We start from the raw sequence: 27426 nt of genomic DNA, 5'->3' as shown, positions 1-27426 counted from the left end.
CTATAACCCCATTACAGCTCTACATTAAAGTAAGATACAAAAATGAGAATGAATTTGTCCATTTAAAACATTCATTTTTATGAATACTGAGTACTGTGCTTCTTAATTTTTAGTTTGGTCACATTAAACAAATGATCCATAAAGTGCATTTAATAACCTTGTGTATGTTGCACAGACTGAGAGCCAGAATAACACTTTTAATGAGAATGAAACAGTAAGAGCCATATAAATGGGGCATGCTTTCTATTTATCTTTTATAGATAACCATCTTATTTTCAACAGTCTATGAATCCTATACCCACATTTCAATATGTTCCAGTGATTTTTCTCCCTCCACGCAGGTCCTTAAACAGCAGATTATGCAGGAGACAGTGCCAGCACTGGAAAGGGTCACGGGAGCTGTCCATTCATCTCCTCTCAGCACAGGAGTGGGGACCAGGAGCCCGAGGAAAAACACTTCCAGGAACCACACGGCTAAGGAGAAGCTGACTCCTGAGCCAGGGCTCTGCAGGGCCAGTGACCCAGGCATGTGTACATGCAAATATGGGGGAACACTGGCCTGTCCACTGAAGAGGGGAGTTCCCAAGAAGCATCTCCATAGAACAACTAACGAAAGTGAGTGTGCCAGAGGAGACTAATCAAGTCACCCTGGCATGGCGCTTCTCCTTTCTGGTAAAATGGACAGACACAAATGCTCAGCACAGCATTCCTACTCTGACTGGACAGACAGCTCCTTTGAAAGTGTTCTGCTCAGAACAGTGACACCAGGCTGCCCGCTGACATGATCAGAAATGCAGCGATCTGCAATTCAACCTAGAGGTGACCCAGGTCATGGAAATTTAATTGAGAAGGTAACAGAGCAAGTAAAAAGAGCACGGAAATCGGAAGGAGCATAGCAGTGTGCATGGGACCACGGGAAGAACATGGAAAACAATGCCCTCCGAATGTGGCCACAAGGCCAGGCAAGAAGGGAGCTGCCCTTCAGAGACCAGTGTGTGGAGCAGACCATCTGGACCTTTAGTTTGAAGAACTATAATGATAGGGATCAGCTTTCCATTATTTTGTAATAACAAATAATAGTTCAGAAGAAGTAAAAGAAGCGCCGTGGAGACATATTGTAGATGTGTCCCATTTAGAAATAGATGAGAAAATTAGAAAGACTCTAAAATCAAAAGCCAGGAAAGGCTGTGTGGGAAGCACTGGTCAGACAGGGAGTCTATCTTCTATGTGGATGGGAGAGACCAAGGAGGTGTTTGGTAAGTCTGCCAGTCTGTGGGCAGACTCATCATATGGAAGATGAGAAAATAAGGAAGGACACTCAGTACTACGGACAGACGTCCTATCACTGGAGAAAAGAGGCAGCCAGCAACAGAGTCGGGGTCTGGGTGGTCCTGCCCATGTGCTCCTCCTGGTGCCCTCACAGTGAGATTTATACATGGAACATAAATGAGTGCAGGCCAGTGGTAGGCCTACATTTTAAAGAAACTCTGGCTTGTGCTCTTGGCAGGGATTTATATACTAGCAGAAGAATAGGGTCTTAGAGCAAAACCTACAAGACTGCAAGCTGATGCGGGGCTCTTCCCACTGCCCCAGCAACATCATCACACGGTAAAGAGATCCACACTCAGGCCCCAAAGGGAATCACGGGTTGGAGGACTGAGGGGCACAATCTGCTGATGAGGTACAAAAAAGGTGAGGCCCCCTCCTCAGAATGTCCTTTCTGTACTGGGCACCAAGCAACAGGGACAGGAGCCCACTCCCAAGTGGGCACAGAACTGAGTCAACAGGGGACCAGGTGTAGAAGTTTAGATTGCACCATGAGGAAAGGCTGGCACTGCCAAATGATCACAGAGAGAAAGAGAAAGAGGAGAGAAGAAGCACACTCCTGAACACGTGAGCAAAATGCTTCGTGGTTCAAGGGGTCTAGCCCATGTATGCGCTTGCTTGTGCATGAGGTCTTGTCTTATTCCACACAGCATTTTAAGTCAATCCAGCTCTCCAAATGCATCCCTCATTCAGTGGGTGTGAAACCTTTTAAGAAAAGAGCAGATGATGGATTTGAACAAGCCAGCGACTTAATCAGCACCAGGGTGGTGGACAGCTCCCTGCCTGGGATGTTGCTTGCACACATGAGACCTTCTTATTTAACTGTGAAGTCCTCATCTGTAAATTGAGATGATTACTCTTTTTGAATTCTACATTTTTAAGTTGATGACTTGAAGGCTCTCAGAGGACTCAAACCAGCTACCCGCAGTCCTGAGCACATGGTAGGTGATCAATAAATTATGATGGGATCGAAATGGATACTACTAAGACATTCAGTAAGTCATTTCTAAAAGCCTGCACTGTTTTAGCAAATGATCTCTTCAAAACCATATGTAATGAAAGACACAAAGTGATATGCAGAATGAGGGGGAAACGGGAGTGTGTTACGGGGGTAGAGATTAGAAGTTTTCTCAAGGTATGCATAAAATATAGAAGAGGATGTGATGTTTATATTCCACATTATTTAAAAGAGCCAGTTTTCAGTGTTGCCCAGCTGGCAACATTCATTAGAAGTCATCAGCACAGCAAACTAATTATATAAAGTATTCCAAAATGCTATACGAGTGGTCCATTAAGTGACTGTGGCAAAATTAGCCCCAACCCCAATTTTTCTCTCTGTACAAACATCCATCAAGTTAACAAAAGTACTTCAGAGTAGTTCTGGGCTTAAGATCTGTTTTCCACAGTAGAGAAACTCAAGAGAGATTGTTTTGATTTGTTTATGGATCAAAGCATTAATACTATAGATACACATTAACCATGCAGCTTTCCTTGTTTGTGACTTAAAGCAATTTTGTATTAATAGGGCAATTGTTAGAGATGTAAATTTTCTTTCTTGGACCTGTTCACTGTAAAAAAAGGAATCTGACCCCAACAGTGCCTCACAGCACGCCAACAGGCATGTGGGTCTTGGCCTTCAGACTTCTCAGGGCTTCTGTCACTAAGGCCTCCAACATTTGAAAGAAGAGTTTGACTCTGTTTGTAACTAGAAGATTTTCTTTTCACCTTGGAAATAAAAATGACAAACATAATTTAAACTCTTTAGGCCTACATTTTAAAGAAACTCTGGATTGTTCAAATGGAATAGAAATGAGGTTTTCAGAAGGCTGAGACAGACTATCTCAAAGGAGCCCCTTTGCTATGCTGAAGACCAGGGCACAGGACGGACAGGGTTTGAGGAAACAGGACATTCCCATTCCCACTCACCACGGGTCCCCACCAGGAAAACCACAGCAATAACAGAAACCGACAAACCAAAGGGCAGCCAAGGAATAGCAGGCTCACAGGAGAAGCCGTCCATCAGGAGTCCCAAGCTGCTGCCGATGGGGAAAAGGACGTTCCTGCCACTCAACTTCAGAGTTTGAATGTTCAAAGCTTTGCACATCAGGACTTATACTCCCCTCCAGAACACAAACACAGGACATAAGGGAAAGTCCCCAGTAAGTGCTAAAATAAAATATCCATTGCCTAAGTCACTGTTGACACAGGAATAGAGGAAGATTACGCCTTGGAAAACAAAGAAATGGTTCCATGTTAACTGCAAGAAGCTTCCCACAAAGGGCTCCGATGGCGAGCTGCAGGGCAGAGGAGGCCGAGGACAGGAGTGCACGGCCCCGGGGATGCTCACAGGACCTCCTTCAGCACAGCCAATGCTCCTGATGTTCTTAAAAGTAAATGCTGGCTCAGGTTGATTTATTTTATCCCAATTTCTATAACATTAATGTAGAACATTTTTGTGGACATAAATCCTAACCCTCGATGTTCCAGTGCTTAATTTAATTATACTGAAACTTTTCATTTCTATAATAGGATTTAAGCTTTAATTTTCAGAGCTTTTGTCAGTTATGTGGGCAACAATATAATCACATGGGAACAAAGCTACAAATTACAAAGTGTTGACCTTCCCTTCTCTTTGTATCTTGCTTTGAACATCAGCTCTCTCCACACCACAGATGATATGCAAGAGTCAACGTTTCGTGCTGCACGTAGTCTATTCAGCCAGCCCTCACGCAGTCAAGTCACGTCGCTGGACCAGGCTCAGAAGCCATTACCGTCCATTCATTGGCCCTCCTGCACAGCATGCTAACGAGCCCAGGGCCACGTGTCTCAGCACAAGAGCGTGGACAGGGCATCCAAGGTGGATGTGAGACACAGCACAGGGACCAGCCCCAGGGCAAGTGCTCCCACTCAGGAACATCATCATGGCCGAGTCCTACCACTAGAGTGAAATGCCAAGATGATGGATTTGCTTCAAATTGTCTGGGGTGCAGGGTACACCCAGATAAAAAGGGCGGGCCCTGAATTCAGAATTCTTGAAGCTGGGGCGAGTACATGAGCCTGCTCACTGCCATCTCTCCACTTTCTGTCTGTGGGAAACGCTACGTGGTTTTCAGAAGAAGGCATCTGGAGTCAGAGGTAGGGTAGAACTGTGCACGCCCCATCACGTTGCCACAAACTGGGGGAGCAGCACGTCAGAAGCCAACTGAAGGCCGTGTGGACTTCATGACACTGCTCACAGGCGACCTTCCACTTAGGCCTCTCAGGAGTCCCCCCCACTTTCCTCTCTCAGTTTTACCCCTTCTCAGTGATATCCCTGCATTCTCACGTGATCAAGCCATTCAGAGGCCAAACCAGGAGAGAGAGAGCCAGTTTCCCCAGGAGAGCCCAGAACTTCACCTCCCTTGGAGCAAGTGAGCCACACCTGTGTGGCTGGTCACACGTCACCTTCTGCACTAGCAGAAGAGGGAAAGAGATGCTGGGTTGGAACACCCTGGTACACCTCCCTCCCTCAGCACCTGGGGTCAGGCTGGCTCTAGGTGCCAACGGTGGAGCAAAAAGAAGATGAACAAGGCACTGCTTGGGAGCGTTCCTTCTAGGGACATGCAGTAACCAAGGGAAGAAACAATGATTTCACAGGTGGACGGAGCTGTCCTGAGGAGCACCAGGCAGGTGAACCCAGTGCCTCTGGGGGGAAGCTCCTAGGACAGGTAATTTTATGTGCAAACAACTGGGCCATACATAGGGTGCCCAGAGAGCTGGTGACACACTATTTCTGGCTGGGTCTGTGAAGGAGCTTCCAGAAGAGATTCCATTGGAACTGGTGGACAGAGTGAAGCCAACCCACACTCCTCAATGGGGGTGATCATCATGTGGTCCCTGGGGGCCAGGAGCAGGAGAGGAAGTCTGGACTTCTCTGTGAGCAGACGGCAGCAGTGACAGAAGTCCACTGTCCTCATTCCAGCCAGTTCCACAGGGTTGGGGCCCAACGCAACCCTCTGTGCCAAGAGAAATGCCGCCTGCTGGAGCCCAACAAACCTGGGCTGGATCCATCTTCTGTCTCCAGGTGCAAAACTGAGAAGTGGGGAAACAAGGCTGGGAACAGCCAGAGCGCTGAGAGCGGTGGCCTCCAGGGGCCCAACCTGGCCAGGGAAGGCTCTTGCAAGGAGCAGCCATTCCCACCCAGGAATCCACAGCCCACATGCAAACACACCCCTGTCTCATTTCCATAGAAATGGATCCCTTCAGCTGTGCAATGGCCTTGACATCAGGGGAGATGGTGCCAAGGAAGGAAACCAAAATGGAGTGGCATTGGTTCTGGTCAGATAAGTGGAGTTCAGCACACTGAGAACTCTTGGGGACATATAGCAGTGGCTAAACTTTGAAATGGGCTACAGATGAGCCCAGCCCCACCCCACCCCAACACCCATGCTGACCTTTGACCTGAGCCAATCCAGGTTTCCTAAGCTCTGTGTAACCTCTGCGGACCTTCTGTACAATACACCCTTTCCCCACACCACCCTGAGACAGAGACCACGCCCAGCCCCTTCCTTACAAGAGAGCTTGGCTTTTGCTACCACCAGTCACAATTTTTGACTAACAAGTGATGTAATTGGTGTGTAAACCTTAACACAGTCACAGTTCTATAAACCATAGGAGCATAATTTCAAGACTTCTTGAATCTGTATTTTTCCTGGACAGCAATCCTAATTTGACCACAAATACATGCACTTTTATTTGTTCTAGACTAGGTTGATTTTATTTTTGGTGGGGAATGGAAACAAATGCTTTAGAGCAAAAGAACTTGTGGGTGTTTAGGAGTGATGAGAGACAGGGGCTGGGGAGCCTTGCTCCTACCTGGGACCCCACAGAGGAGCCCCAGTGACTTGCTCATGGATGCATTAGGCCACGTCCACAGGAGGACCTTGCGGAAGGGCTGGCACATACAGCAGCACCTCAGTTAAACCCACTGAAGTCAAGTGCTGCAGATCTAGACACAGGGAGAGCTCATTTAACTGACTCCAGTAGGATCAGGGAAAAGGACAAAGACAACTATATTTTTTACAAATTAACAAGAAACTGAACAAAGCATGAAAATCAGAGCCATCATATCTCATCAAAAATGGTTTGGCTTTAAATATTTATACTAAATGTGGCACAGAATATTTTGTAAAAGTAATGACATCTTTGTAGGAGCAGCCCAGCCAGAAGATTTCAGCTGATAAATCTTTCCTGACAAGGAGGTAAGACAGCAGTCAGCTGCATGGGAAAAGCAGAGAGCTTGCAAATGAAAGATATCAAGACTAACTCTGCTGCCCTATCCAGAGAGACTCCTAAAACCCAAGCTCAACAAACGAGACCATTTTCACACTGGCCAAAGCCTTCCAAAAGGATTCCAGGCAGCCACGACAGTTCAGAAGCACATTTGGGCTGCCAATGATGGTTTAGACAACTCTACTGACTGGGAATTCCGGAGCTCCTTGTAAGACACAACACTTTCGGCTAATTTTGGCTCACTAAACCCACAATAATTTTAGATTCATAGATTTCATATAAATTTCACTGACTATGTTAGGTATGAATTCCTATTAAAATCAAACCCCTAGCTCTATACTTAAAAAGGCAGATTAATTATTTCAAAATATTATATTACCCACTAACTCCTCACAGAGCTATGCCACGTGTTTATTGATTCACTGCATAGTTCCAAAAAGGACTGGAGTTCGTCCATGACAAAGACTCGTGGAAGAAGAGTGAAAACAGAAACTGGGCACTGTGGAGAGGAAATCAGTCCCCGGGCACCTGTGCTGAGATGGTCACCCAGAGCGAGTAGTGAGGTTCCCATCAGGCTTTCCACTAGCTAGAGAGAGAGTGAGTGTCCACAAGAGAAGGGGTATGTCCTTCAGATTTAAACTTAAAATCACTTCCATTTCAAGTACTTTTAATCAGTGCATATTAACTATACAGAATAGTGTGCACATCTAAAAACATAATTTGATCAATTCTCTCCCCAAGACATCCCTCCCCTTCCCCTCCTCCCTCCCTTGTTCCCTTCCTCTATCCCAATGGTCTTCCTTCTGACTTCATAGGGTCCCTTTTTATGCCTATCTTTTCTTCCTCCTTCCACTGATGAGACAATACATATGAGAATACACTGAGACACACTACTCTGACTTATTTCATTCAAAATGATGGTCTCCATTTCCATCCATTTTCCAGAAAAATGCCATGAGTTTGTTCTCCTTTGTGCTGAACCAAACTCCATTGTGCATATATGTACACTGCACTTTCTTTATCCACCTGTGAATGGATACCTCGCCTGGTTCTGTAACTTGGCTATTGTGCATTGTGCTGCAATAAACATAACTATGTACAGATTTCTAACATTTGCTGGCTTTAAATTCTTTTGGATAAACACCAAAGAGTGGTGTAGTAGGATAAAAAGGTAGATCCATCTTTACCTTTTAGAGGAACTTCCATGCCAATTTCCCTAGCAGCTGTACTATTTTACATTCCCACCAACAGTGTGTAGTGTGGCTTTCCCTCTGCATCCTCATTAGTAATTATTGTTATTTGATTTTTTTTTTTTTTGGAACTGATGATCAAACCCAGGGGTTCTTAACCACTAAGCCACATCTCTTTTTATTTACTTTAATTTCGAGACAGGTTCTCACCAAGCTGCTTAAAGGGCCTAAATTGCTGAGACTAATCTAGAACTTGCAATCATCCTGCCTCACCCTCCTGAATCACTGGGATTACATGCACCTTTATTCACCACTGTGCTTGGCTATTATTTGTATTCTTAATAATTGTCATTTTGACTGAAGTGAGATGAAATTCCAATGTAGTTTTGGTTTGCATTTTCCTGAGGGCCAAAGATATTGAACATTTCTTCACATAAGTGCTGGGCATTTATACATGTTTAGAAAAGTGCCTGTTCAGTTTGTTGGCTCATTTACTGACAGAGTTATGTGCTTTTTGTAATGCTAATTGTTTTGAGTTCTTCATATATCCTGGATATTAATCCTCTTGTAAAAATAGCTTGTGGAAGATTTTTTTTTCTTTTTGCATTATGTTGGTTATCTCTTCACTCTGTTATTTTTTTCCTTTACTATACAGAATCTTTTTAACTTGACGCTATGCCATTTATTTAATATTTCTCTTATTTCCTGAATTACAGGGTCTTAATCAGGAAGTCTTTGCCTGTGCCTATATAGTGAAGCATTTCTTCTCTTTTTTTCTTCAAACAGTTTCAAAGTTTCTGGTCTTAAAATCTGATCAGTCAACATCATTACAGGGAAGTGCATGTTACTTCCTGTTATTTTGTCCTATTCCTAATACTCATTTGTTATTTGTTTTTCTAATGCGGCTCTCGCCCATGCTTTCTTGGTTGTTTTTACATTCCTGTGTGTAGGATTCCTTTAAGTACCTTCAGAAATGCTGGCTTAGTGCTCATGATCTCCTTTAGTTTATGCTTACCTGGGGAGGCTTTCATTTCTTCTTCAATTCTGAAGGATATTTTTGCTGGATACAGTACTGTAGGTGGGCAGTTATTTCCTGCCAGGGCTTAAAATACATCATTCTGTGTCCTCCTGACCTTTAGTGGTTCTGTTGAGAAGTCTGCCATTTTTCTGATGGGTTTGCCTTTATAAATGATTTGGTAGGTTTCTCTTGCAGCTTTTAAATTTCTTTCTTTCCTCTATATTTTTGAAATTTTAACAATAATGTGTCAAGGAGGAATTCTTTTCTGGTCTTGTCTCTTTTGAATTGTAAATGCCTCCTGTACCTGAATGTCTATTTCCTCCCAAGATTAAAGAAAGTGTCTGATATTTTTTACTGTTCTCTATGTCAGTAGTAAGAATCTCCTCTGCTTCCTCAAGGCCTATAATTCTTACATTTGGCCTTTTAATGGTGTCCAGTAGCTCTTGTATATTCTGCTCAGTTTGTTGTGGTTTTTTTTTTCTTTATGATTGTCTAAGTGTTCTAATTCCTCCATCTTTTCTATCAGCCCTGATATTCTTTCATCTGCATGATCTAGTCTGCTGGTAAGACTCTTTACTGTGATCTCTTATTATCTGCATTTCCATGTGGAAATTTCTTCTGTTGGGAGGGAGATCTCTACCATACGAGGATCTTGTTAGTGAGCTTCCTTCTTTTTATGATATGCCTCAGGCTGAGGGTCTATCTCACCCCCAAAGCACCCATCCAACATATTCAAAGTGCTGTTTGAGTCCCAATACCCTCTTGAGAAGAAAGAATACCCATCAGAACCAGCTACTGCTTTATAACAAACCGTATTATCAAATATCGTAAAAACTGACTGAAAATGTTTCCCACCTCTCCACTAACCAAAGGAAAGAAAGGGGGAGTGATTACATAGAACATGCTAAAAAACTAGGCCATAGAAACAAAATTAATATTATGCTAAACAGAAAATAGAAGGGAAAGAGAAGGAAGGAAAAATAGGAAAAAAGGCAAAGTAAAAAAGTGTGGAGGAGGGAAGAAAAAGAAGAAAAAAGAAGGGGAAGGAATAAAAATGAAAAAGAAAATACAATATTTAATTAATGAATATTTACAATCATATAAAATCATAAAAATAACAAGTAGTGACAGAAACCCAAACCAACCAAATAGAAAACAATACAGGTGAGATTTAAAAAAATGTGTGAAGACAACAAAGGCCTCCTTGCCAAGGTGTTTCACAGGTAGACTCCCTCCAGGGACTTGTGCATCAGCCAGGTCTCAGAGGTGTGGCAGGGTCCCAGCTCTGGCTGCAGAGCCTCTGACTGGCTCTGAATGCAGAGGCGAAGTCTGAGCAGCCTGGTTCCGAGATGGAGTGGATGGTGCATTCCCCCCACAGCTCCATCAGAGTCTTGCTGCAAAAGACACTGTGAAGCTCAGCCTCTGAATCCTTCCCATCCAGTCTCCACCACATCCTCCTCGTCCAGGACCAGCCGAGGCAGCTCCATGTATTATTCTGGGCCTGTGAGCAGGCAGCCACTGGGGACTGTGTCCTCCCCGACTTGTTAGCCAGCTCCCCCTCAGGTGCGGGGGACAGTTTCACGTGCCTGGGGAAAGCACAGTCGGCTGGGTAACCGCGAAGACTTCACACCACCCTTCTCCTCCAGTGGGACTTAGGTGGCTCTGGAGATTCCCCGGCTAGCCTGCGAAGCTGTGAGCACCTTGGTTTTGCAAAGGGGAGGCACTGGGGCATCCCCTGCCTAGCGGGCTGAACCCTATTCTGAGTGGACAGGATGCTCTGTGCACACCCCTGAGTTTTCAGGACAGTCGAGTGGGCCTTCCTCTGTTCCCTCTGCGTGTCAGTGGGTTTCACCGGCTTCTCAGCTCAAGCTATCGCACTATAAAAATTATCCAATGGCTTGCTCCAGCTGTTTCCTTCAATGCTACTCTTTGCTGTGGTCTCCAGGGGAGATGAAGATGCAGGGGATTACAATTCCCTAAGGCGCAGGCTTAGGGAGCAGGGCTCAGGGAATCCCAACTAGACGGCTCCCTGACACACTTCTCTGCTTAAAACTCAAGAAAAACACAATTTGTCTCATGCATCTGCCCACCGTGCAGTTCTGAGTTCAGCGAAATTCAGAATGACCTTCCTGCTGTTTCTGTAACTGTCTTGTTAAATATGCCCTGTCTGTCTGTCCCTTTGTGTGATCCCTCCACCTTGACCTGCCTGGGTACCAACTGCAGGTACAGGTGCAGAACTGATCACATGGCCTCGCTCTCTGTTCTAGGAACCAAGTCTCTGTCTAGTGTTGAACCTAGTGTGTCCCTCAGTCACCCAGCTCACTGAGCAGCTCTTCTCTAGTGACTTCAAACCTGAACTGTGGAGGGGTGGGACACACAGCCTGTCTCTGCTGCCCTTCCATCTTCTTGGGTCTATTTTAAGTATTTTTACTGAATCTTTTGTGTTTTAGGCCCTTACTCAAAGGGAACTCAATGACATTTAGAACAAAGCTTTGCCATACAAATTCTGACATACATGTATGTCCTCAAGAAGGTCTCGGTCACATAACACTCGACGAAGGTCAAACACAATTCACAGATGATCCACTGACAAGTGTCATTCACTGACAGCTGGCATTCATGGACAGTGCTGAAAAAATGTGAAAGTTGTCAGAATCAAGACGAAGTCACTTATGTCAACCCACGGCAAAAACAAGTCAGAGAAACCAGGATGCTATGAAGGAAGAGTCTTAACTGCACTGCCTGATAATGACGATCACACAAGACTCCGACAGATCCATGCCAGGGCAGGGACCACCGCGACCTGTGCAAAAGGCCCTTCCATCACGACACCTGCTCGGGGCGCTGTAGGATGGACACACGTGTCACTAACCACTGTAGCCAAGGCCTGTTGTTCCAAATATTTGAAGTGAACCTCCCCATTTTTATCTATGAAAAGACCCTTTGTCTAGCCTCTGTGACACACCCAGAGTTTACGGTGGCATGTATGTTGTGTTCAGCTATGCTGGCTCTTCCCAAATAAGATATTCTTTGGAGCAGCTCTTTATTTTCTTCTGAGGTTGGCACATCTGGTGACTGCTGAGGGAACAGAGGCAAAACCACCTTCAGAGAGAGCCACGGACTCCTGGAAGCGTCTTTGAGTCCCCCATTTCCACGGCTTGTCTTTTTCTGCCTGGTGGATCTTCTCTCAGGTCGAAGGCCCCTTTTTTGGAATAGGACTGCTGCTGATGGTGTCTTGAAGAATTCCTTCATTAAGGAACAAGGCAGGCCTCCTTTAGGCCATCATTACGGTGAATACTCCCACTAAGGGTCTCTTTGGGCAGGCACCGTTCATTTTCTGAGCGAGAGTTTAGGGAAAGGAAATTCTTCAATTTCTTGGCAACTGGGGCAGCAATGGGAGAACTTAATTCAAACCCATCAGAGTTAGCTGTGCCTGGAATTCCTAGGGACAGGTCTGGTGGGGACTCCCCGGGCAGCTCTGTTCTTGCTTGGCAGGGATTTCTCCTGCACTTTTTATTATAATTGAGCTCCTGGTAACATCTTATGGCCTTTCTCTTGTGAATTCACTTTCAATTCTGTGTGCCTGGCTTCACAGTTTGGTTTGACCTACATGCCTGATTTAAAATTTCTTGTGAGACTCCCTGAGAGATTCTTAAACAGCAATTACAGGCTTAACATGTAAAGGATTTTCAGGTCTCTGTATTTTCTTTCTTCTGCCGATTTCACATCTGTTGACTCTTTTGCTTATATTAAGATAACTTTATTATTCAAGGTTGCCTGAAGTTTCCTATTTCAGATAGTCCTAGTAAAATGCAAACATCTAAGAGTCAACTCCTAAACTCATTTGCTCAAAAGACTATAAATAAAGACCTTCAAGTTTATCCATATGATAAGGTGACCTTAACTGTTCCATTTTTTTTCATAAATATAATTTAGATACAACTCTCTTCTTCTAAACTGATAAAGTTATATTACTATCTTACTGTCTCCTCAATTTGTTGGCAAAGTAAAAATGAAGTTGTCTTCAGAACTTTTAGTACACATTTTTGCTTAGGTATCGTGGCTCAACAGGGTTATATCTATCTCTGTCAAATGTTTAGGAGCATGAAACGACAAGTCTGACCTAAGAACCACTATGCAGATGAGAACAGAGTGCACTCTGGGTTCTTCCCGTCTATCAAGTGTAGCACCTTAATGTTTAAAGGTTTTCCTTGACAAAGAAGTAACATAAAATGGCAATGCTCATCTAATACCTCGGTTTTCATAAGGAATCTGGGAATCATTGCTTAAAAATAAGCAAATGAAGTAAATATGCATGAGGTAAATGCCTCTGAATATAAATATAAATTCAAAACTTCATAGCTACTTAAATTTCATGAAGTAAAGACTATACATGTTGGCCTACTGACATATACCCTCTCATCAATGGCTGGCATATGACGAAAAATTCAAGGTTTCTTCCTTCCTGAGTCTTCACTAAAAATTACCAAGAGTTAAAAATTCTGGCCTAGCACAGTGACACACGCCTTTAATCCCAGTGTCTCAGGACGCCAAGGAAGAATTGCAAGTTCAAAGCCAGCCTCAGCTACAGCGAGGTGCTAAGCCACTCAGGGAGACCCTGTCTCTAAATAAAATACAAAATAGGGCTGAGGACGCGGCTTAGTGGATGAGTGCCCCTGAGTTCAATCCCTAACACACACAACAAAAACTCTGATTCACATGTCATTTTATGTATAAATAACAAAGAAACCAAGATGTGTTTGGATTTTTTTAAAATGTACTTAAAAAAAGACAAAATCTTTTACTGAGAAAAGAAATAATTTTATCTAAATCTGAAGATTTTAAAGAAATGTTCTGAAATGTAAATTTGAGAAAGAAAACAAGGCGGAAAGTAGCCAGAGAGCAGGAGAGAGAAACAGAAGAGAGATGCAGACGAGGATCTCCTTTTGCTGGGAAGATTGAAAAAGAGATTTCTTTTTCCATAGAAAGGGATTTATTTATAGCAAATAAAACTGCTATCCTGATGTCGAACGGCTGGACTGTTCCAAAATGGGAGAAAAGAACAAAGGGCACAACTAACGGCCACAGCACGCTGCAGGCTCAGAGCAGATCCCAGGGTTCTATAGGACCCGTCTCCGGAGAAGAAACGGGTGTGACCTCATCGGCTACCTTCTGTGAAAGTCAGCTGCAGGATTCTGAGTTTTCACAACATTCATACACCGAAATAAAATCTGAATCTAATTCTCTATTTTGAAGCAACAAAATTTTCTTAAAATATTGCTCTGATTTTAGTAAAATTCACAAAAATTGGCCTGGGAAACAAGGACTTTTTCTTTTAGCAAGTTCATATCATGTTTTTGGCTGTCTTTATTAGGTTTCTGATGGCTTAGAAAAAAACAAAATCTTAAAAACAGTTAAAGTCTTTTTAAGCATCTATTTGTTTTAAAGTCTTTTGAGAGATTATCACTGGTAAAAAAGCTTAAAACTAAATGACTACTACTTGACAATGATGTTTACTATATATTATTAATATAAACGTTCTAAGGTTGTGCAAGGTCATATGGAATCTTTTAAAAGTCTGATGGGCTGGTTTGAAGGCTTCAGCCATGACTGGCATCTCACAGCACTGAATGCAACAAAAGTCACTAAATTTTCTTGTCATCTGCTGAATTCATCAGAATCTAAAAATGCCTATTCTAAGTCATTTGCAATACATAATATTCATTCTTCCTTGAAGCACCTGTAATCAGATTCGTAAAAACACTCTAACAAATAATCAAGCACAATTTTCTGATAAAACAAAACTCACTTTATAAACAAACTCGTTTTCTTTTCAAGTACCTTTGGTAAAAATTAGTCTGACTATAAAGAAAAAAGATAATGTTGCTTGATTCAAATTATTACACAGACTGCCGTTTATTCTCCTGTGGATATTTCTGGATTTTCCTTTGTAAATTTGTACCTGTTGCCTATCAAAACCCTGCAGAAATACAACTCTTGGTAGAACAGCCTGGCTCAGCACTTTGAGACCCCATCTCACCAAGTGGAGAGCCCCAACTGCACTGTGGCTTCACCTGGGAACCTCTCCCTGGGTCCTCCTGTTTGAGATGGGACGATGACTCCCAGTCACTAATCACTTCCGTCCCCAATGTGGGAGCAGAAGGACAGCCCAGAAAAGCACATCCCAGCAGCGATGGCCAATCAAGCCCCAAGTGTGAGAGGGCCAATCGGCAGTGTGTTCAGGGAAGAATCTTGATCAAAAGCAGAGAACGTGGAAGAAATGTGAAAGTTGTCAAAATAAAAACGGACGCACAGTGTCAACCCTATCAAAAGAAGCAAATTATGAAAGAAAGGTCAGCAGCTCTCAAAAGAATCTGCCAAAACCGCAGGCTTTCTCAGAGCCACGGCAACCCTGTACAAGGAGGAGCTTCCCCAGGACATCTGCCCAGCCACTGACCACTCACCTCGGGCTGGTAACTCTTGGCATCAGTCATTCCAGCCAAGGATTACGACTTAAAATTCCTGCTGGAATCCTCCTCATTTCGCCTCTAAACCCTTCCCCTGGCCTCAGCCTCCTTGCAAACACCCACAGTTTGCTATGGAACACATATTCCCAATGCAATGCTCTGCCGGTCCAGAATAAATTTCATAATTCTTGGAGAATCAATCTCTGTCCCTCTCTCTATGACAAATATGTTTGTCTTGGCACTGAATGGTGAGTAGATGGAACATCTACCTAATGAGACCTACGTATAAATTTTGGAGAATTTACTTGCTCCAGTATGAGGCATGGCCGCGGAAGCTGGGTCCCAACATATCACCTCCCCATCAGCCTTTCCCTAAACCCCATGCAGTCCCTAGGATTTAGAACAGTCACCCAGGGAGTAGACAATTCAAGTACCAGCCTCTCAGTGGGATGAAATACGGGTAGTCAGAATTAATGGCCCACTCTAGATTTGTGGATTTCAGTCTCAGACGGCGGGGACAGTTGACTTTCTTTTATAGAAGTGAGAAACGGGGTTCTGGCCAGAGAAAGGTCTACATGAAGGGGCTGCACAAAGCCACCCCTCCTATTTTTCTTCCTCCAGAAGAACACTCCCACCCAGGTGAACTCTTAATGTCGTCTCTTAGCATAAACATTGGCAACAGTCACACACTCCAGTGATATGATGAAGGTGAACCAGCAGGCAAACGTGGCGCCCACCAACCCAGAAGGCACAGAGGACTGCGCCAGACAGTGCCTTCTCAGTCCGGCCAGCAACCACCCAGCGAGCATTTCCCAATGAGCGCTGCTCGTCACTGGAAAAGCACAGAGGAATCACAAACAACACCAAGCCTGGGGACAGAAGAAAATGAATGGAGAAGCCCAGCATCCAGACACAAAAGAAAGAGAATAAATCTATGCCACCAGGATGTCACTCCGCAGACCTCACACCTGCGTCCAATAAATGAGGAAGGTTAAGGAATTATGCACAGCTTTTAAGCTTTCAATAAAACCGCCTGACAAATGTAAAATATGAATTCAGCCTGTCCAAACAGAAAAAAAAAGTGATTAATAAAAAGGATGGGGAGATCATGAGGAAAAATATAAGGTGTTCTTCAGGATAAATGAGTTGAGGAATCATCAGAATTCATAGAACTCTGAGCAGGGTTGGAAGAAACCCTGTCAAAGATGGCAAAGTTCAGATGATGACAGAACCATTACTTCTAAATTTAAAGAAAACCTGAACTTTTTTTTTTTTTTTGCCATCATCTCAGTGGAAGCTAGTAATTGCCACCCCAGGATAGACAATCCCACGGTTTAAAGACCACAATGTATGCTGATTGTCCTCAGGCTTTGGTGTGCACCTAAATGACAAACTACCACCTCCTGCACTCATTTCCCAATGAGCTGCTACTACAGTGTGCCAATCACTGTTTTCTTGTAAGGGCTACGTCTCCCTGTCCTGCGCTGGACCTGTTTGAACCACATGCCACCTCCACTCCTCACAGCAGAGAGGAGGGAATTCAGAGGGGCCAGGACTGCAGACCATGGATCCCAGGACGATATCTGTCATAACTCACCGTGCTGGGTGAAGAGGTCACTGTGAACAATCTCAATCAAGCAGTAGAGCTTCTGAATGGTCAGCAAACCCATGGGGATGTTGAGGATGAACTCGGTGAACATTTTACTACGAGGAAGAACATGAGCAAAATTCTTGAGACACACACAGCAAACAACCGGGTGCTGTTACAAGACAGGAGGTCCCTCGAGGGTCCTGACATGCCACTGGCATGCTGGACAAGCCCCTCACACAAGATGGGCCAAAATTACACATATCCCCCAATAAATGTTTTCTTTTTTAACTCACAGTCATTAAAATAGCTATTATTCAAATGTCAGGCAATAACAAGCATTGAGGATTAAAGAAACCGGAGCCCTCCCGCCATGCTGGTGGGGGTGTGAAATAGCACAGTCACTTTGAAATGTGGTTTGCTATTTTCTCAAAATGTTAAACATCGTCATTGTGTAAATCAGCAATTCCAATTATTAATTATAAACTCAATAAATGAAAGTATATATCCACACAAAAACGTGTATATGACTCCAAGTGATGACACTGTTAAATAGTACTGAAAAGGGAGAAACACGTCTGTCCATAAAATTCATCCAAAAAAAGAAGGAAGCACTGACCCTTGCTACAACCCAGGTGAACCTTGAAACATGACGCTAAGTGAAAGCCAATGTTGTATGAGCCCATTTATGAAACACCTGGAGAAGCTAAATCTACAGATACAAAGAATAGATGGGTGATTGCCTAGGGCAGGGGTAGCAGTGAGAAAGGACCAGAAATGGCACGAGAGATCTTACTGGGGAAATAAAATGTTCTGAAACATGCACTAAAAAAATCTATTGAACCGAACACTATAAAACAGGTGACTTCAGAGTATTCACCTAGTATTTCAATAAAAACACTTAAAACTTTCCTTTCACAAATGGCCAGAACTATGAAGGAATACCAGAAGTGCACCCCCTGGCATCTCAAGGAAAGCAAGAAGAACGGGAAGTACTGCTTATGGGTCAACAGGCTGGTCCTGTCAAAGGCTCGTTCCCAGCACTGCAAAGTCTGGGTATGGAGACAGTGGAGACGAACTAATGGAATGTCAGTTTGACCTTTTGGATTTTAAATATCTATTAAAAATCTTTTAAGAAAATATAAGAACAAGTAATTCCACTTCTTTGATTATCCTAATGATATACAATTAAGCTACAAAAAAATGCATCCCTGTATATTTTGTAAAGATCAAGAGCAGACTTCACTCGGCACCTTTCAGGCAGCACAATAGTTAGAGGCCTGTTCTTTATAATCAGAAAGCCAGGGTTGGCCTTGAACCAGTGCCACTGGCCAGCTGAGTGACTGCAGAGCAGCAAAATTAGGCTAATAATAGAGCCAATGTCATGCCATTGTTGTGAAGACTAATCGACTGGCGCCTGGAGGTGCTTTGTGAAATGCCCATTTTGTATGGAGAAAGCACATAATAGATGTCACGTCTGTGGTTGTGGCTTAAGCAAATGATGGGCCAGCACAGAACGGTACACCGTGAAAGTCATTCATGATCACGATGCAGAAGAGGGTTTGAAGACCAGGGAAATAAGATGGGTCAGTGCAGGAGTGGTCCTAAAGAAAAGAAGGTGGGCCTCTGAGGCGTGTGTGTGCAGCGTGTTAAGGATCCAGGTCTTTCTGGCTGTGTCTGGGCAGTGGACTTAAGTGTGAGTTTTTCTCTCCCGTGATCACTTCCACTTTGTTAAAACATGGGTCGATGATCCAAACAGGAAAACATACAAACATGACTTTTCATGTCACGTTTGAAAGCAGTACAAAAGGGACTGATGGGGACAGACATGCACCAAGAACAGAGGGCCTCGGCAGGACTTCCCTGGAGCTCCAAGCATGAGGCTCGAGCAGGGTCAGTGACTCTGCTGTGCTCCTCTGATGGACAGAAGGATGGGAGCAGAGTATGGCCGCACCCCACTAGATGCACTTTCCACGCCTCTCCTGTTTCTCCAGCCCTGAGCTCTCCAACACGGGCCGGATGCCTTTGACGGCTGCACAGAGACACCACGGGGTGACATGTTCCAGGGCAAAAGGAAGGACCTGGACGCTAGTTCCCTCCTCAGTGAAAGCCCAGTGGCTGTCTCCTTCCCAGTTTGTCTTTGGGGATTTAAAAAATTCTTGTCTGATTCTTCTGCCTGACGTTCTCAGCCCCTCCCTCAGGAGCTCAGGAGAAGCTGCACCCGTTATAAAGAAGGGGAGGTGACACAAGAGCAGGAGAACACCTATGTGAGGACTTTCAGGTGCTGAAAATAAAACAAAATGAAACAAAAACCAACAGCCACAAATTGAAAATCAAAACCTAACCATGCAAAATGCCCAACTGTCGTATTCCCAGTGCCTGCTGATGGGTGACAACTTCCCCACACAAAGTCATAAAAAGCAAAGTGACAGACACCAGCAGCAGCCCATGCCCCAGGACGGTCCAGGGCATTGACCCATGCAGACCCGAGGCAGGCCCGGAGCATGCCCCAGACAACAGCAGCCCCAGGAAGGCGTGATGGGTGAGCACCCGCCGGCGCCTAGTTACCTGAGCTCCTTGGGGTCGAACACCAGCTTCACGTCGTTGACGATGGTCGGCAAGTACTTCAGGGCCGCCCCCTGCAAACCAAGAGGAGAGAGGGCTGAGCCGAATGCAGAGGGCCAGCGTTGGCAGAAATTTCTAATTCCTATCAAGACCACAGACGTGGCAAGAAGAGAACCTCTTCAGACAGAGGCTGACAGCTGAGCGAGAGGAGAGTGAAGGCAGCTCCTCCAGGCCGCAGAAGGGCGGGAGCTAGCATGGACACGCGACCGCCGCAAGATAGCACAAGGGACAGCAACCGGAACCCACGCCTAGCCCGCAGGCAGACCACCGCCCTGTCACTAATGTGGCACTGACGTGGCACTAACGTGGCCTCCTAACAAGGCTTCACGCAATGAAACCAAGACGGTCCCAGAAGACCTTCTCGCTTCAGCAAAGCAGACGAAACGCCCTCGCTCCATCCTAAAACTCGTCTCCTACATACCTGTGTATCCCTAGTTAAGGAATCATTTTGTTCTTTAGTAACAAGTTCTGCTTTATCTAGAAAACCCACAGCCTCGGTCAGTGCATCACAGACCCCGCTGCCCGCATTGCACGGGGCCTGGGCCCTGCGTAGCTCAGCACTAATTCTAGCCGACCCACTACTGGGAGTTAGCTGTGTTGGAAGAAGCAAGTGACAAGGGAGACATTAATTACACTGTCCCTGTTCACACAGCTAGTAATGAACTAAGCTGGAATTAAAATTCAATTTGGGGTATGCCGCAGACCCAAGGCCTTTGTTACACACTGCTGGGGAACGTTCCTGGATCTTAAGTGTCCTGACCTGGCTTTGCCACCTGTGACTCTAATTCCTTCATGGAGGTAGGCTGAGTTCTACCTCCATGAAGGAAACTGGCCCGTGCCAGCTACATCAAGGGACTGCATTAACACTTAGATTCAAATTGAGAAGACAACAGGACACCCCTGTGCACACTGGAAAATATTACACCCATTACGTGAACAGTTGTTATTACCACCCTCCAAAAGCAAGTAGTCAGAAACTCGCCCCAAAAATGTTACCCTGGGGCTGGGGATGTAGCTCAATCTGCAGCTCAATCTGCAGTGGCTTGCCCAACATGCAGGAGGCCCTGGGTTGGATCCCGGAACATATGCAGTCAATGGATTTGCTACCAGAGTTCACTGACCCCTACCAATGCCAAATAAATTCCATTCCACAGCTCACATGTGTACAAAAGTTAACTTCAAATGCAGCACAGATCTTACATGAAAACCTTGGAACTATGAAACTTCAGGAGAGAACACTTGTGACTCTGGGTTAAGCAAAGATTTGTAAGATGTGATACTAACAGCACAATCTTTAAATGAAAACATCCCAACAAAAGAGCTTGCACTCTTGGAAAAGTGCTGTTTAGATAACAAAACCAGAGCCACGCACAGCACCGGGAGAGTGTTGCAAATCAGGATCTGATGGAGACTGGTATCCAGGATGTACCAAGAGCTCTTAAAGCTCAGCCGTAAGAAAACAATCCTCCACCAATGCCGCCAAAAGCGGGGGAGGGGGGGCACTTCTCGGAGGAAGACACACGGATAGCAGATAAGGACCAAGCAACTTACTCGGCACCACTACTCATCAGAGAAGGGCAAACTAAAATGACCACATTGAGAGACCACGACCGTCCATTAGAGAGGCTAAAAACAACTCAAAAGAGAACTCTAAGAATGTGCCATGTGCATTCGCTGCTGGTCTGAGTGCAAAAATATTTAGGAGACTTTAGAAAAGAACATGGTGGTCTCAATGTGAGCCATGAGCGATCCCCGAGACTGGGTAGCTGCAGTCCTGCATATTTATTCAGATGAAATGAAAACGGATGTTCACAAAAACCCCGCAAGTAAAAAGTTGAGAGCAGCTTTATTTATAATTGATAAAAATTAGAAGCAGCCCAAATGTCCCTCAAGAGGTGAACCCACACCATGGAGCTCCACTCAGTACCACAGAAAGAAGGGACCCAGGACCAACACTCCAGGAAGCTCCGACACACCCAGGAGGAAACAACGAGGCTAACTTGAAAGACGACGTGATTCCATTCCAGGCCAATCTGGACAGGGAAAACCTGCGTGGTGGCCAGGTGGGAGAGGGGTTGTCTGCAGTGGGAGCGGGTCCAGCCCAGAGACCCTTCGGCACGGCAACTGTGTTACGCTTCCGTGGAAAGCTACGGACTTCCCAATAAGGAGGAGTGTGTTTTACTGGGTGCAAATTAGACCTTAATTTGAAAAGTGATTAAAAACATATTACCTAGATGACGCTGCCCTTATCAGGTATGGAAAATGCCTGACAGAAGGCTGAGCACGAGTCCCGTCTCTGGTGCCCAGGATGAGTCTGAGTTTCCTGATCTACCACACGTGAGCACCCTGCACACGCCAGACATGTGTCTGGCTGCTCCTCTAAACTGACGTGTGAAATCCTCATGGCAACCTCTGGAGCAGGTCCAGGATCGTCCCCTGTCACCCAGGAGAATGTGAAGGTGCAAAAAAGCAAAGTCATTTGCTCAGATGGGCCCTGCTGGGATTTGCAGCAGCCTGCCTGCTCCAAGGCTGGTGCTGCCAACCCCCTGCACCACCTTCTCTGCACATCCCAGCACTCCTAGGCCAGAGGACAGGGGCAGGGGACAACTTCCACCCCTGAATCTCCACTGCAGAATCACAGGCACGATGGCTGCTCTTTCCGTGGTAACCCAGCCCTCAACGCCAACCCGACGGAGGGATTCCAATTATCTGCGGGGAGCTGCAGTCGAACAGCATTAACTAGGAATAATTTCATGCCCGTTTCAGACGTTCTGCTTCGACTACCTCAGAGTCAGTTTGAGAAACTAGAAAATATTTATCGTAACATTTAATAATAAGCGTTTGCACAGGCTGATGGCTTTCCGTCTCTTAACGTGTCTCGTTTAGTTTGTGGATGTCCAGAGGGTGAGGGACGGCTTGGCTTCCTGCATTTTATACCGTACCCAACAAAGCATCCTCTGCCTGCAGCCGCTTCATAAATACCACTTCACAAGGACAGAGCAACAGCGACGCCCAAGAACAGGCCTTTGTGGCCTGCCTGCCCCGGGGCCCCTTCGACCACCCAACCTGTGTTAACCAGGATGGGCAGAGGGCCAGGACAGCCAGGGCTCCCGGGCTTCCCTGCCCATTCCCCAGGCCTCCCACACCAAGCGTGTCCTCCAAGGAGACCGTGCCTGCTGAGGCAAGGCCAGGGAGGACCCACAATGCTGGCCAGCCCAGAGCTCTGCTCCTCCGACCAAGACCACAGACACCACTTCGTACAGCAACCATGGCTGAAGGACAACAGGGAGGAGCCACAGATCTGAGTCACAATGGCAGCAACCTATTCTTAGGCCACCCTTCCTATAGCACGGCTGCCGCCTCACCTCAGAGCACCCATGACTCACACTCCCCTGAGCCCTCCTTCCCAATGTCTTGGGTCCTCCCTACATGGGGGGGGGGGGGGTCCCTGGGGTCTCCCCACATAACCTTCCCCCTCAGGAACATCACCTCGTATACGCTACCAACGCCAAAGGCGGATCTTGGAGGCCGTCTCTCCTGCGCCCTGCACCTCTAACCCACAAAACCCACTCCTGCACCCCGCACCCGCAACCCACAGCAACGACCTCTGGCGGGCTGTCCCAATGATATTGCCAACTCCACTGCCTTGGATGGCATCCCTTCCCCAGGGAACCACACAACTGACCCCTTGCTGCAGAGCAGAGGTTGGTCCACCTATCATCGAACCTCCACCTCTCCCTGGCACAGCCTCCCAACTGGCCTCCCTGCCTCCACCTAGACCCCTCGTTCAGGCTCACTGAACAGCAAGAGAAGCCCTCCTGTTATGTAACTTGGGTGACACCCTCAGCTCTGGGGATAAATGTGACCCAGTCCGCATTCTCAGGGCCCCTGGGCTCCAGCCTCGCTGCCCGGGCACTGGCCCACCAACAGGACCCCCTCCGCCTGTGCTGAACCGCTTCAGGTTCTCAGGTGGGCCAGGCTCTCCTGCTCCTCAGAGGCTTGTCCACAGCGATTTCCTCTTCCTGGGTCCCCGCTCCCCTCCCCCATCGCAGTCCCCACCTCAGTGAATCCATGTCCCCTCAGTCCAGAGCTCAGACCTCATTCCCCAGGACACAGGGATGCTGGGTCAGGCACCTCGGGCTCTCACATTCCCCTCAGAGACCCCAGGTTGACCTGCCCACACCCCCGAAGACCACAAGCCCCTTGGGAATGAACACAGTGGGCCCAGTCACTCTCCTGGTCTCCCGCACTCCTCACAGAGAACACAGGCCAGGGCTGGCCCCCACGACTCCCAGACCACCTCACCCTGGCACAGCACCTCTTGATTCTCAAGGAAACTGCCCCCCCACCCCGCCTCTGCTTCCACCTCGGTCACCATCCCTGGGGGGGAGAGGAAAGGTGCAGAGCCAGCAGGGCAAGGTGCTCAGGGGCCCACCCTCCAGGCCTCCTCACAGGCACCACCTCCTCACTGGCATGTGCCACCCTGCCACCGCCAAGGACCAATCTCCAGCGCTTTGGACTCTGATTGCACGTGGCATGGACAGGCTTGGGCTGCCCCCAGGGAGCTGGGCAGCTGTGCTACACTGAGGTCTCTGTCGAGAGGAGGGCTGCAGCTTCAAGAGCCTGGTGAGGGGCACAAGCTGGTGCATAAGTAGGCTGGCAGGTAAGTCAGGGGCACCCACCGGAGACAAGTGCAGGCAGGATCTTCTCTGCAGAGACACCTCCAAAACAAAAGTCGGAGTGCACCACACACAGGAAGAGCCGGAAGCAGAGTCTACAGAAAGCAGGGCCCAAGGGGGCTCAGGGCAGGCTCGTGCCAGAGGAGAGAGTGCACAGCCTGCCTCCACCACCTGCCCGGGCAATGCCAGAGGGTGCCCCTTCCAACAGTACTGCCAGGTACAGCCATGGTGCTTTCAAGGACCTGCCTCCAGGGGCTGCTGGGATGGAAGGTGGTCCTGGCTCAGGAGGACCTGCCTACGGGGGCTGCTGGGATGGAAGGGTGGTCCTGGCTCAGGAGGACCTGCCTACGGGGGCTGCTGGGATGGAAGGGTGGTCCTGGCTCAGGAGGACCTGCCTACGGGGGCTGCTGGGATGGAAGGTGGTCCTGGCTCAGGAGGACCTGCCTATGGGGGCTGCTGGGATGGAAGGGTGGTCCTGGCTCAGGAGGACCTGCCTAAGGGGGCTGCTGGGATGGAAGGTGGTCCTGGCTCAGGAGGGCCTGCCTATGGGGGCTGCTGGGATGGAAGGGTGGTCCTGGCTCAGGAGGACCTGCCTATGGGGGCTGCTGGGATGGAAGGGTGGTCCTGGCTCAGGAGGACCTGCCTATGGGGGCTGCTGGGATGGAAGGGTGGTCCTGGCTCAGGAGGGCCTGCCTATGGGGGCTGCTGGGATGGAAGGTGATCCTGGCTCAGGAGGACCTGCCTATGGGGGCTGCTGGGATGGAAGGTGGTCCTGGCTCAGGAGGACCTGCCTACGGGGGCTGCTGGGATGGAAGGGTGGTCCTGGCTCAGGAGGACCTGCCTACGGGGGCTGCTGGGATGGAAGGGTGGTCCTGGCTCAGGAGGACCTGCCTACGGGGGCTGCTGGGATGGAAGGTGGTCCTGGCTCAGGAGGACCTGCCTACGGGGGCTGCTGGGATGGAAGGGTGGTCCTGGCTCAGGAGGACCTGCCTACGGGGGCTGCTGGGATGGAAGGGTGGTCCTGGCTCAGGAGGACCTGCCTAAGGGGGCTGCTGGGATGGAAGGTGGTCCTGGCTCAGGAGGGCCTGCCTATGGGGGCTGCTGGGATGGAAGGGTGGTCCTGGCTCAGGAGGACCTGCCTATGGGGGCTGCTGGGATGGAAGGGTGGTCCTGGCTCAGGAGGACCTGCCTATGGGGGCTGCTGGGATGGAAGGGTGGTCCTGGCTCAGGAGGGCCTGCCTATGGGGGCTGCTGGGATGGAAGGTGATCCTGGCTCAGGAGGACCTGCCTATGGGGGCTGCTGGGATGGAAGGTGGTCCTGGCTCAGGAGGACCTGCCTACGGGGGCTGCTGGGATGGAAGGGTGGTCCTGGCTCAGGAGGACCTGCCTACGGGGGCTGCTGGGATGGAAGGGTGGTCCTGGCTCAGGAGGACCTGCCTAAGGGGGCTGCTGGGATGGAAGGTGGTCCTGGCTCAGGAGGACCTGCCTACGGGGGCTGCTGGGATGGAAGGTGGTCCTGGCTCAGGAGGACCTGCCTATGGGGGCTGCTGGGATGGAAGGGTGGTCCTGGCTCAGGAGGACCTGCCTAAGGGGGCTGCTGGGATGGAAGGTGGTCCTGGCTCAGGAGGACCTGCCTACGGGGGCTGCTGGGATGGAAGGGTGGTCCTGGCTCAGGAGGACCTGCCTACGGGGGCTGCTGGGATGGAAGGTGGTCCTGGCTCAGGAGGACCTGCCTACCTGAAGGGGCTGCTGGGATGGAAGGGTGGTCCTGGCTCAGGAGGACCTGCCTAAGGGGGCTGCTGTGGATGGAAGGGTGGTCCTGGCTCAGGAGGACCTGCCTATGGGGGCTGCTGGGATGGAAGGGTGGTCCTGGCTCAGGAGGACCTGCCTATGGGGGCTGCTGGGATGGAAGGGTGGTCCTGGCTCAGGAGGACCTCCCTATGGGGGCTGCTGGGATGGAAGGGTGGTCCTGGCTCAGGAGGACCTGCCTATGGGGGCTGCTGGGATGGAAGGGTGGTCCTGGCTCAGGAGGACCTGCCTACGGGGGCTGCTGGGATGGAAGGTGGTCCTGGCTCAGGAGGACCTGCCTAAGGGGGCTGCTGGGATGGAAGGGTGGTCCTGGCTCAGGAGGACCTGCCTATGGGGGCTGCTGGGATGGAAGGGTGGTCCTGGCTCAGGAGGACCTGCCTATGGGGGCTGCTGGGATGGAAGGGTGGTCCTGGCTCAGGAGGACCTGCCTATGGGGGCTGCTGGGATGGAAGGGTGGTCCTGGCTCAGGAGGACCTGCCTATGGGGGCTGCTGGGATGGAAGGGTGGTCCTGGCTCAGGAGGACCTGCCTACGGGGGCTGCTGGGATGGAAGGGTGGTCCTGGCTCAGGAGGACCTACCTCCAGGGGCTGCTGGGATGGAAGGGTGGTCCTGGCTCAGGAGGACCTGCCTACGGGGGCTGCTGGGATGGAAGGGTGGTCCTGGCTCAGGAGGACCTGCCTATGGGGGCTGCTGGGATGGAAGGGTGGTCCTGGCTCAGGAGGACCTGCCTATGGGGGCTGCTGGGATGGAAGGGTGGTCCTGGCTCAGGAGGGCCTGCCTATGGGGGCTGCTGGGATGGAAGGTGGTCCTGGCTCAGGAGGACCTGCCTATGGGGGCTGCTGGGATGGAAGGGTGGTCCTGGCTCAGGAGGACCTGCCTACGGGGGCTGCTGGGATGGAAGGTGGTCCTGACTCAGGAGGACCTGCCTAAGGGGGCTGCTGGGATGGAAGGTGATCCTGGCTCAGGAGGATCTGCCTATGGGGGCTGCTGGGATGGAAGGTGGTCCTGGCTCAGGAGGACCTGCCTACGGGGGCTGCTGGGATGGAAGGTGGTCCTGGCTCAGGAGGACCTGCCTATGGGGGCTGCTGGGATGGAAGGGTGGTCCTGGCTCAGGAGGACCTGCCTATGGGGGCTGCTGGGATGGAAGGTGGTCCTGGCTCAGGATGACCTGCCTATGGGGGCTGCTGGATGGAAGGGTGGTCCTGGCTCAGGAGTACCTGCCTACAGGGGCTGCTGGGATGGAAGGGTGGTCCTGGCTCAGGAGGACCTGCCTATGGGGGCTGCTGGGATGGAAGGGTGGTCCTGGCTCAGGAGGACCTGCCTGAAGGGGCTGCTGGGATGGAAGGGTGGTCCTGGCTCAGGAGGACCTGCCTACGGGGGCTGCTGGGATGGAAGGTGGTCCTGGCTCAGGAGGACCTGCCTAAGGGGGCTGCTGGGATGGAAGGGTGATCCT

At 48.5% G+C, this 27426-nt stretch overlaps 1 protein-coding gene across 2 annotated transcripts in view; it reads right to left on the bottom strand.

The window, feature by feature from the left end:
* Dock1 (dedicator of cytokinesis 1) overlaps positions 1 to 27426 on the bottom strand; it is a 441986-nt gene that overhangs the window by 280020 nt on the left and 134540 nt on the right. For both annotated transcript variants that reach the window (XM_026384205.2, XM_026384206.2), the window contains exons 24-25: positions 19429 to 19499; positions 16870 to 16976 (exon numbers count right to left, since the gene is read on the bottom strand). In XM_026384205.2, the coding sequence (XP_026239990.1) occupies positions 16870 to 16976; positions 19429 to 19499 (178 nt within the window). The remainder of the gene's footprint in view (positions 1 to 16869; positions 16977 to 19428; positions 19500 to 27426) is intronic.

Source organism: Urocitellus parryii, chromosome 5 (genome assembly GCF_045843805.1).
Source record: "Urocitellus parryii isolate mUroPar1 chromosome 5, mUroPar1.hap1, whole genome shotgun sequence".
In the NCBI taxonomy this organism is placed as follows: domain Eukaryota; kingdom Metazoa; phylum Chordata; class Mammalia; order Rodentia; family Sciuridae; genus Urocitellus; species Urocitellus parryii.
This window is presented reverse-complemented; position numbering and strand designations above follow the sequence as displayed.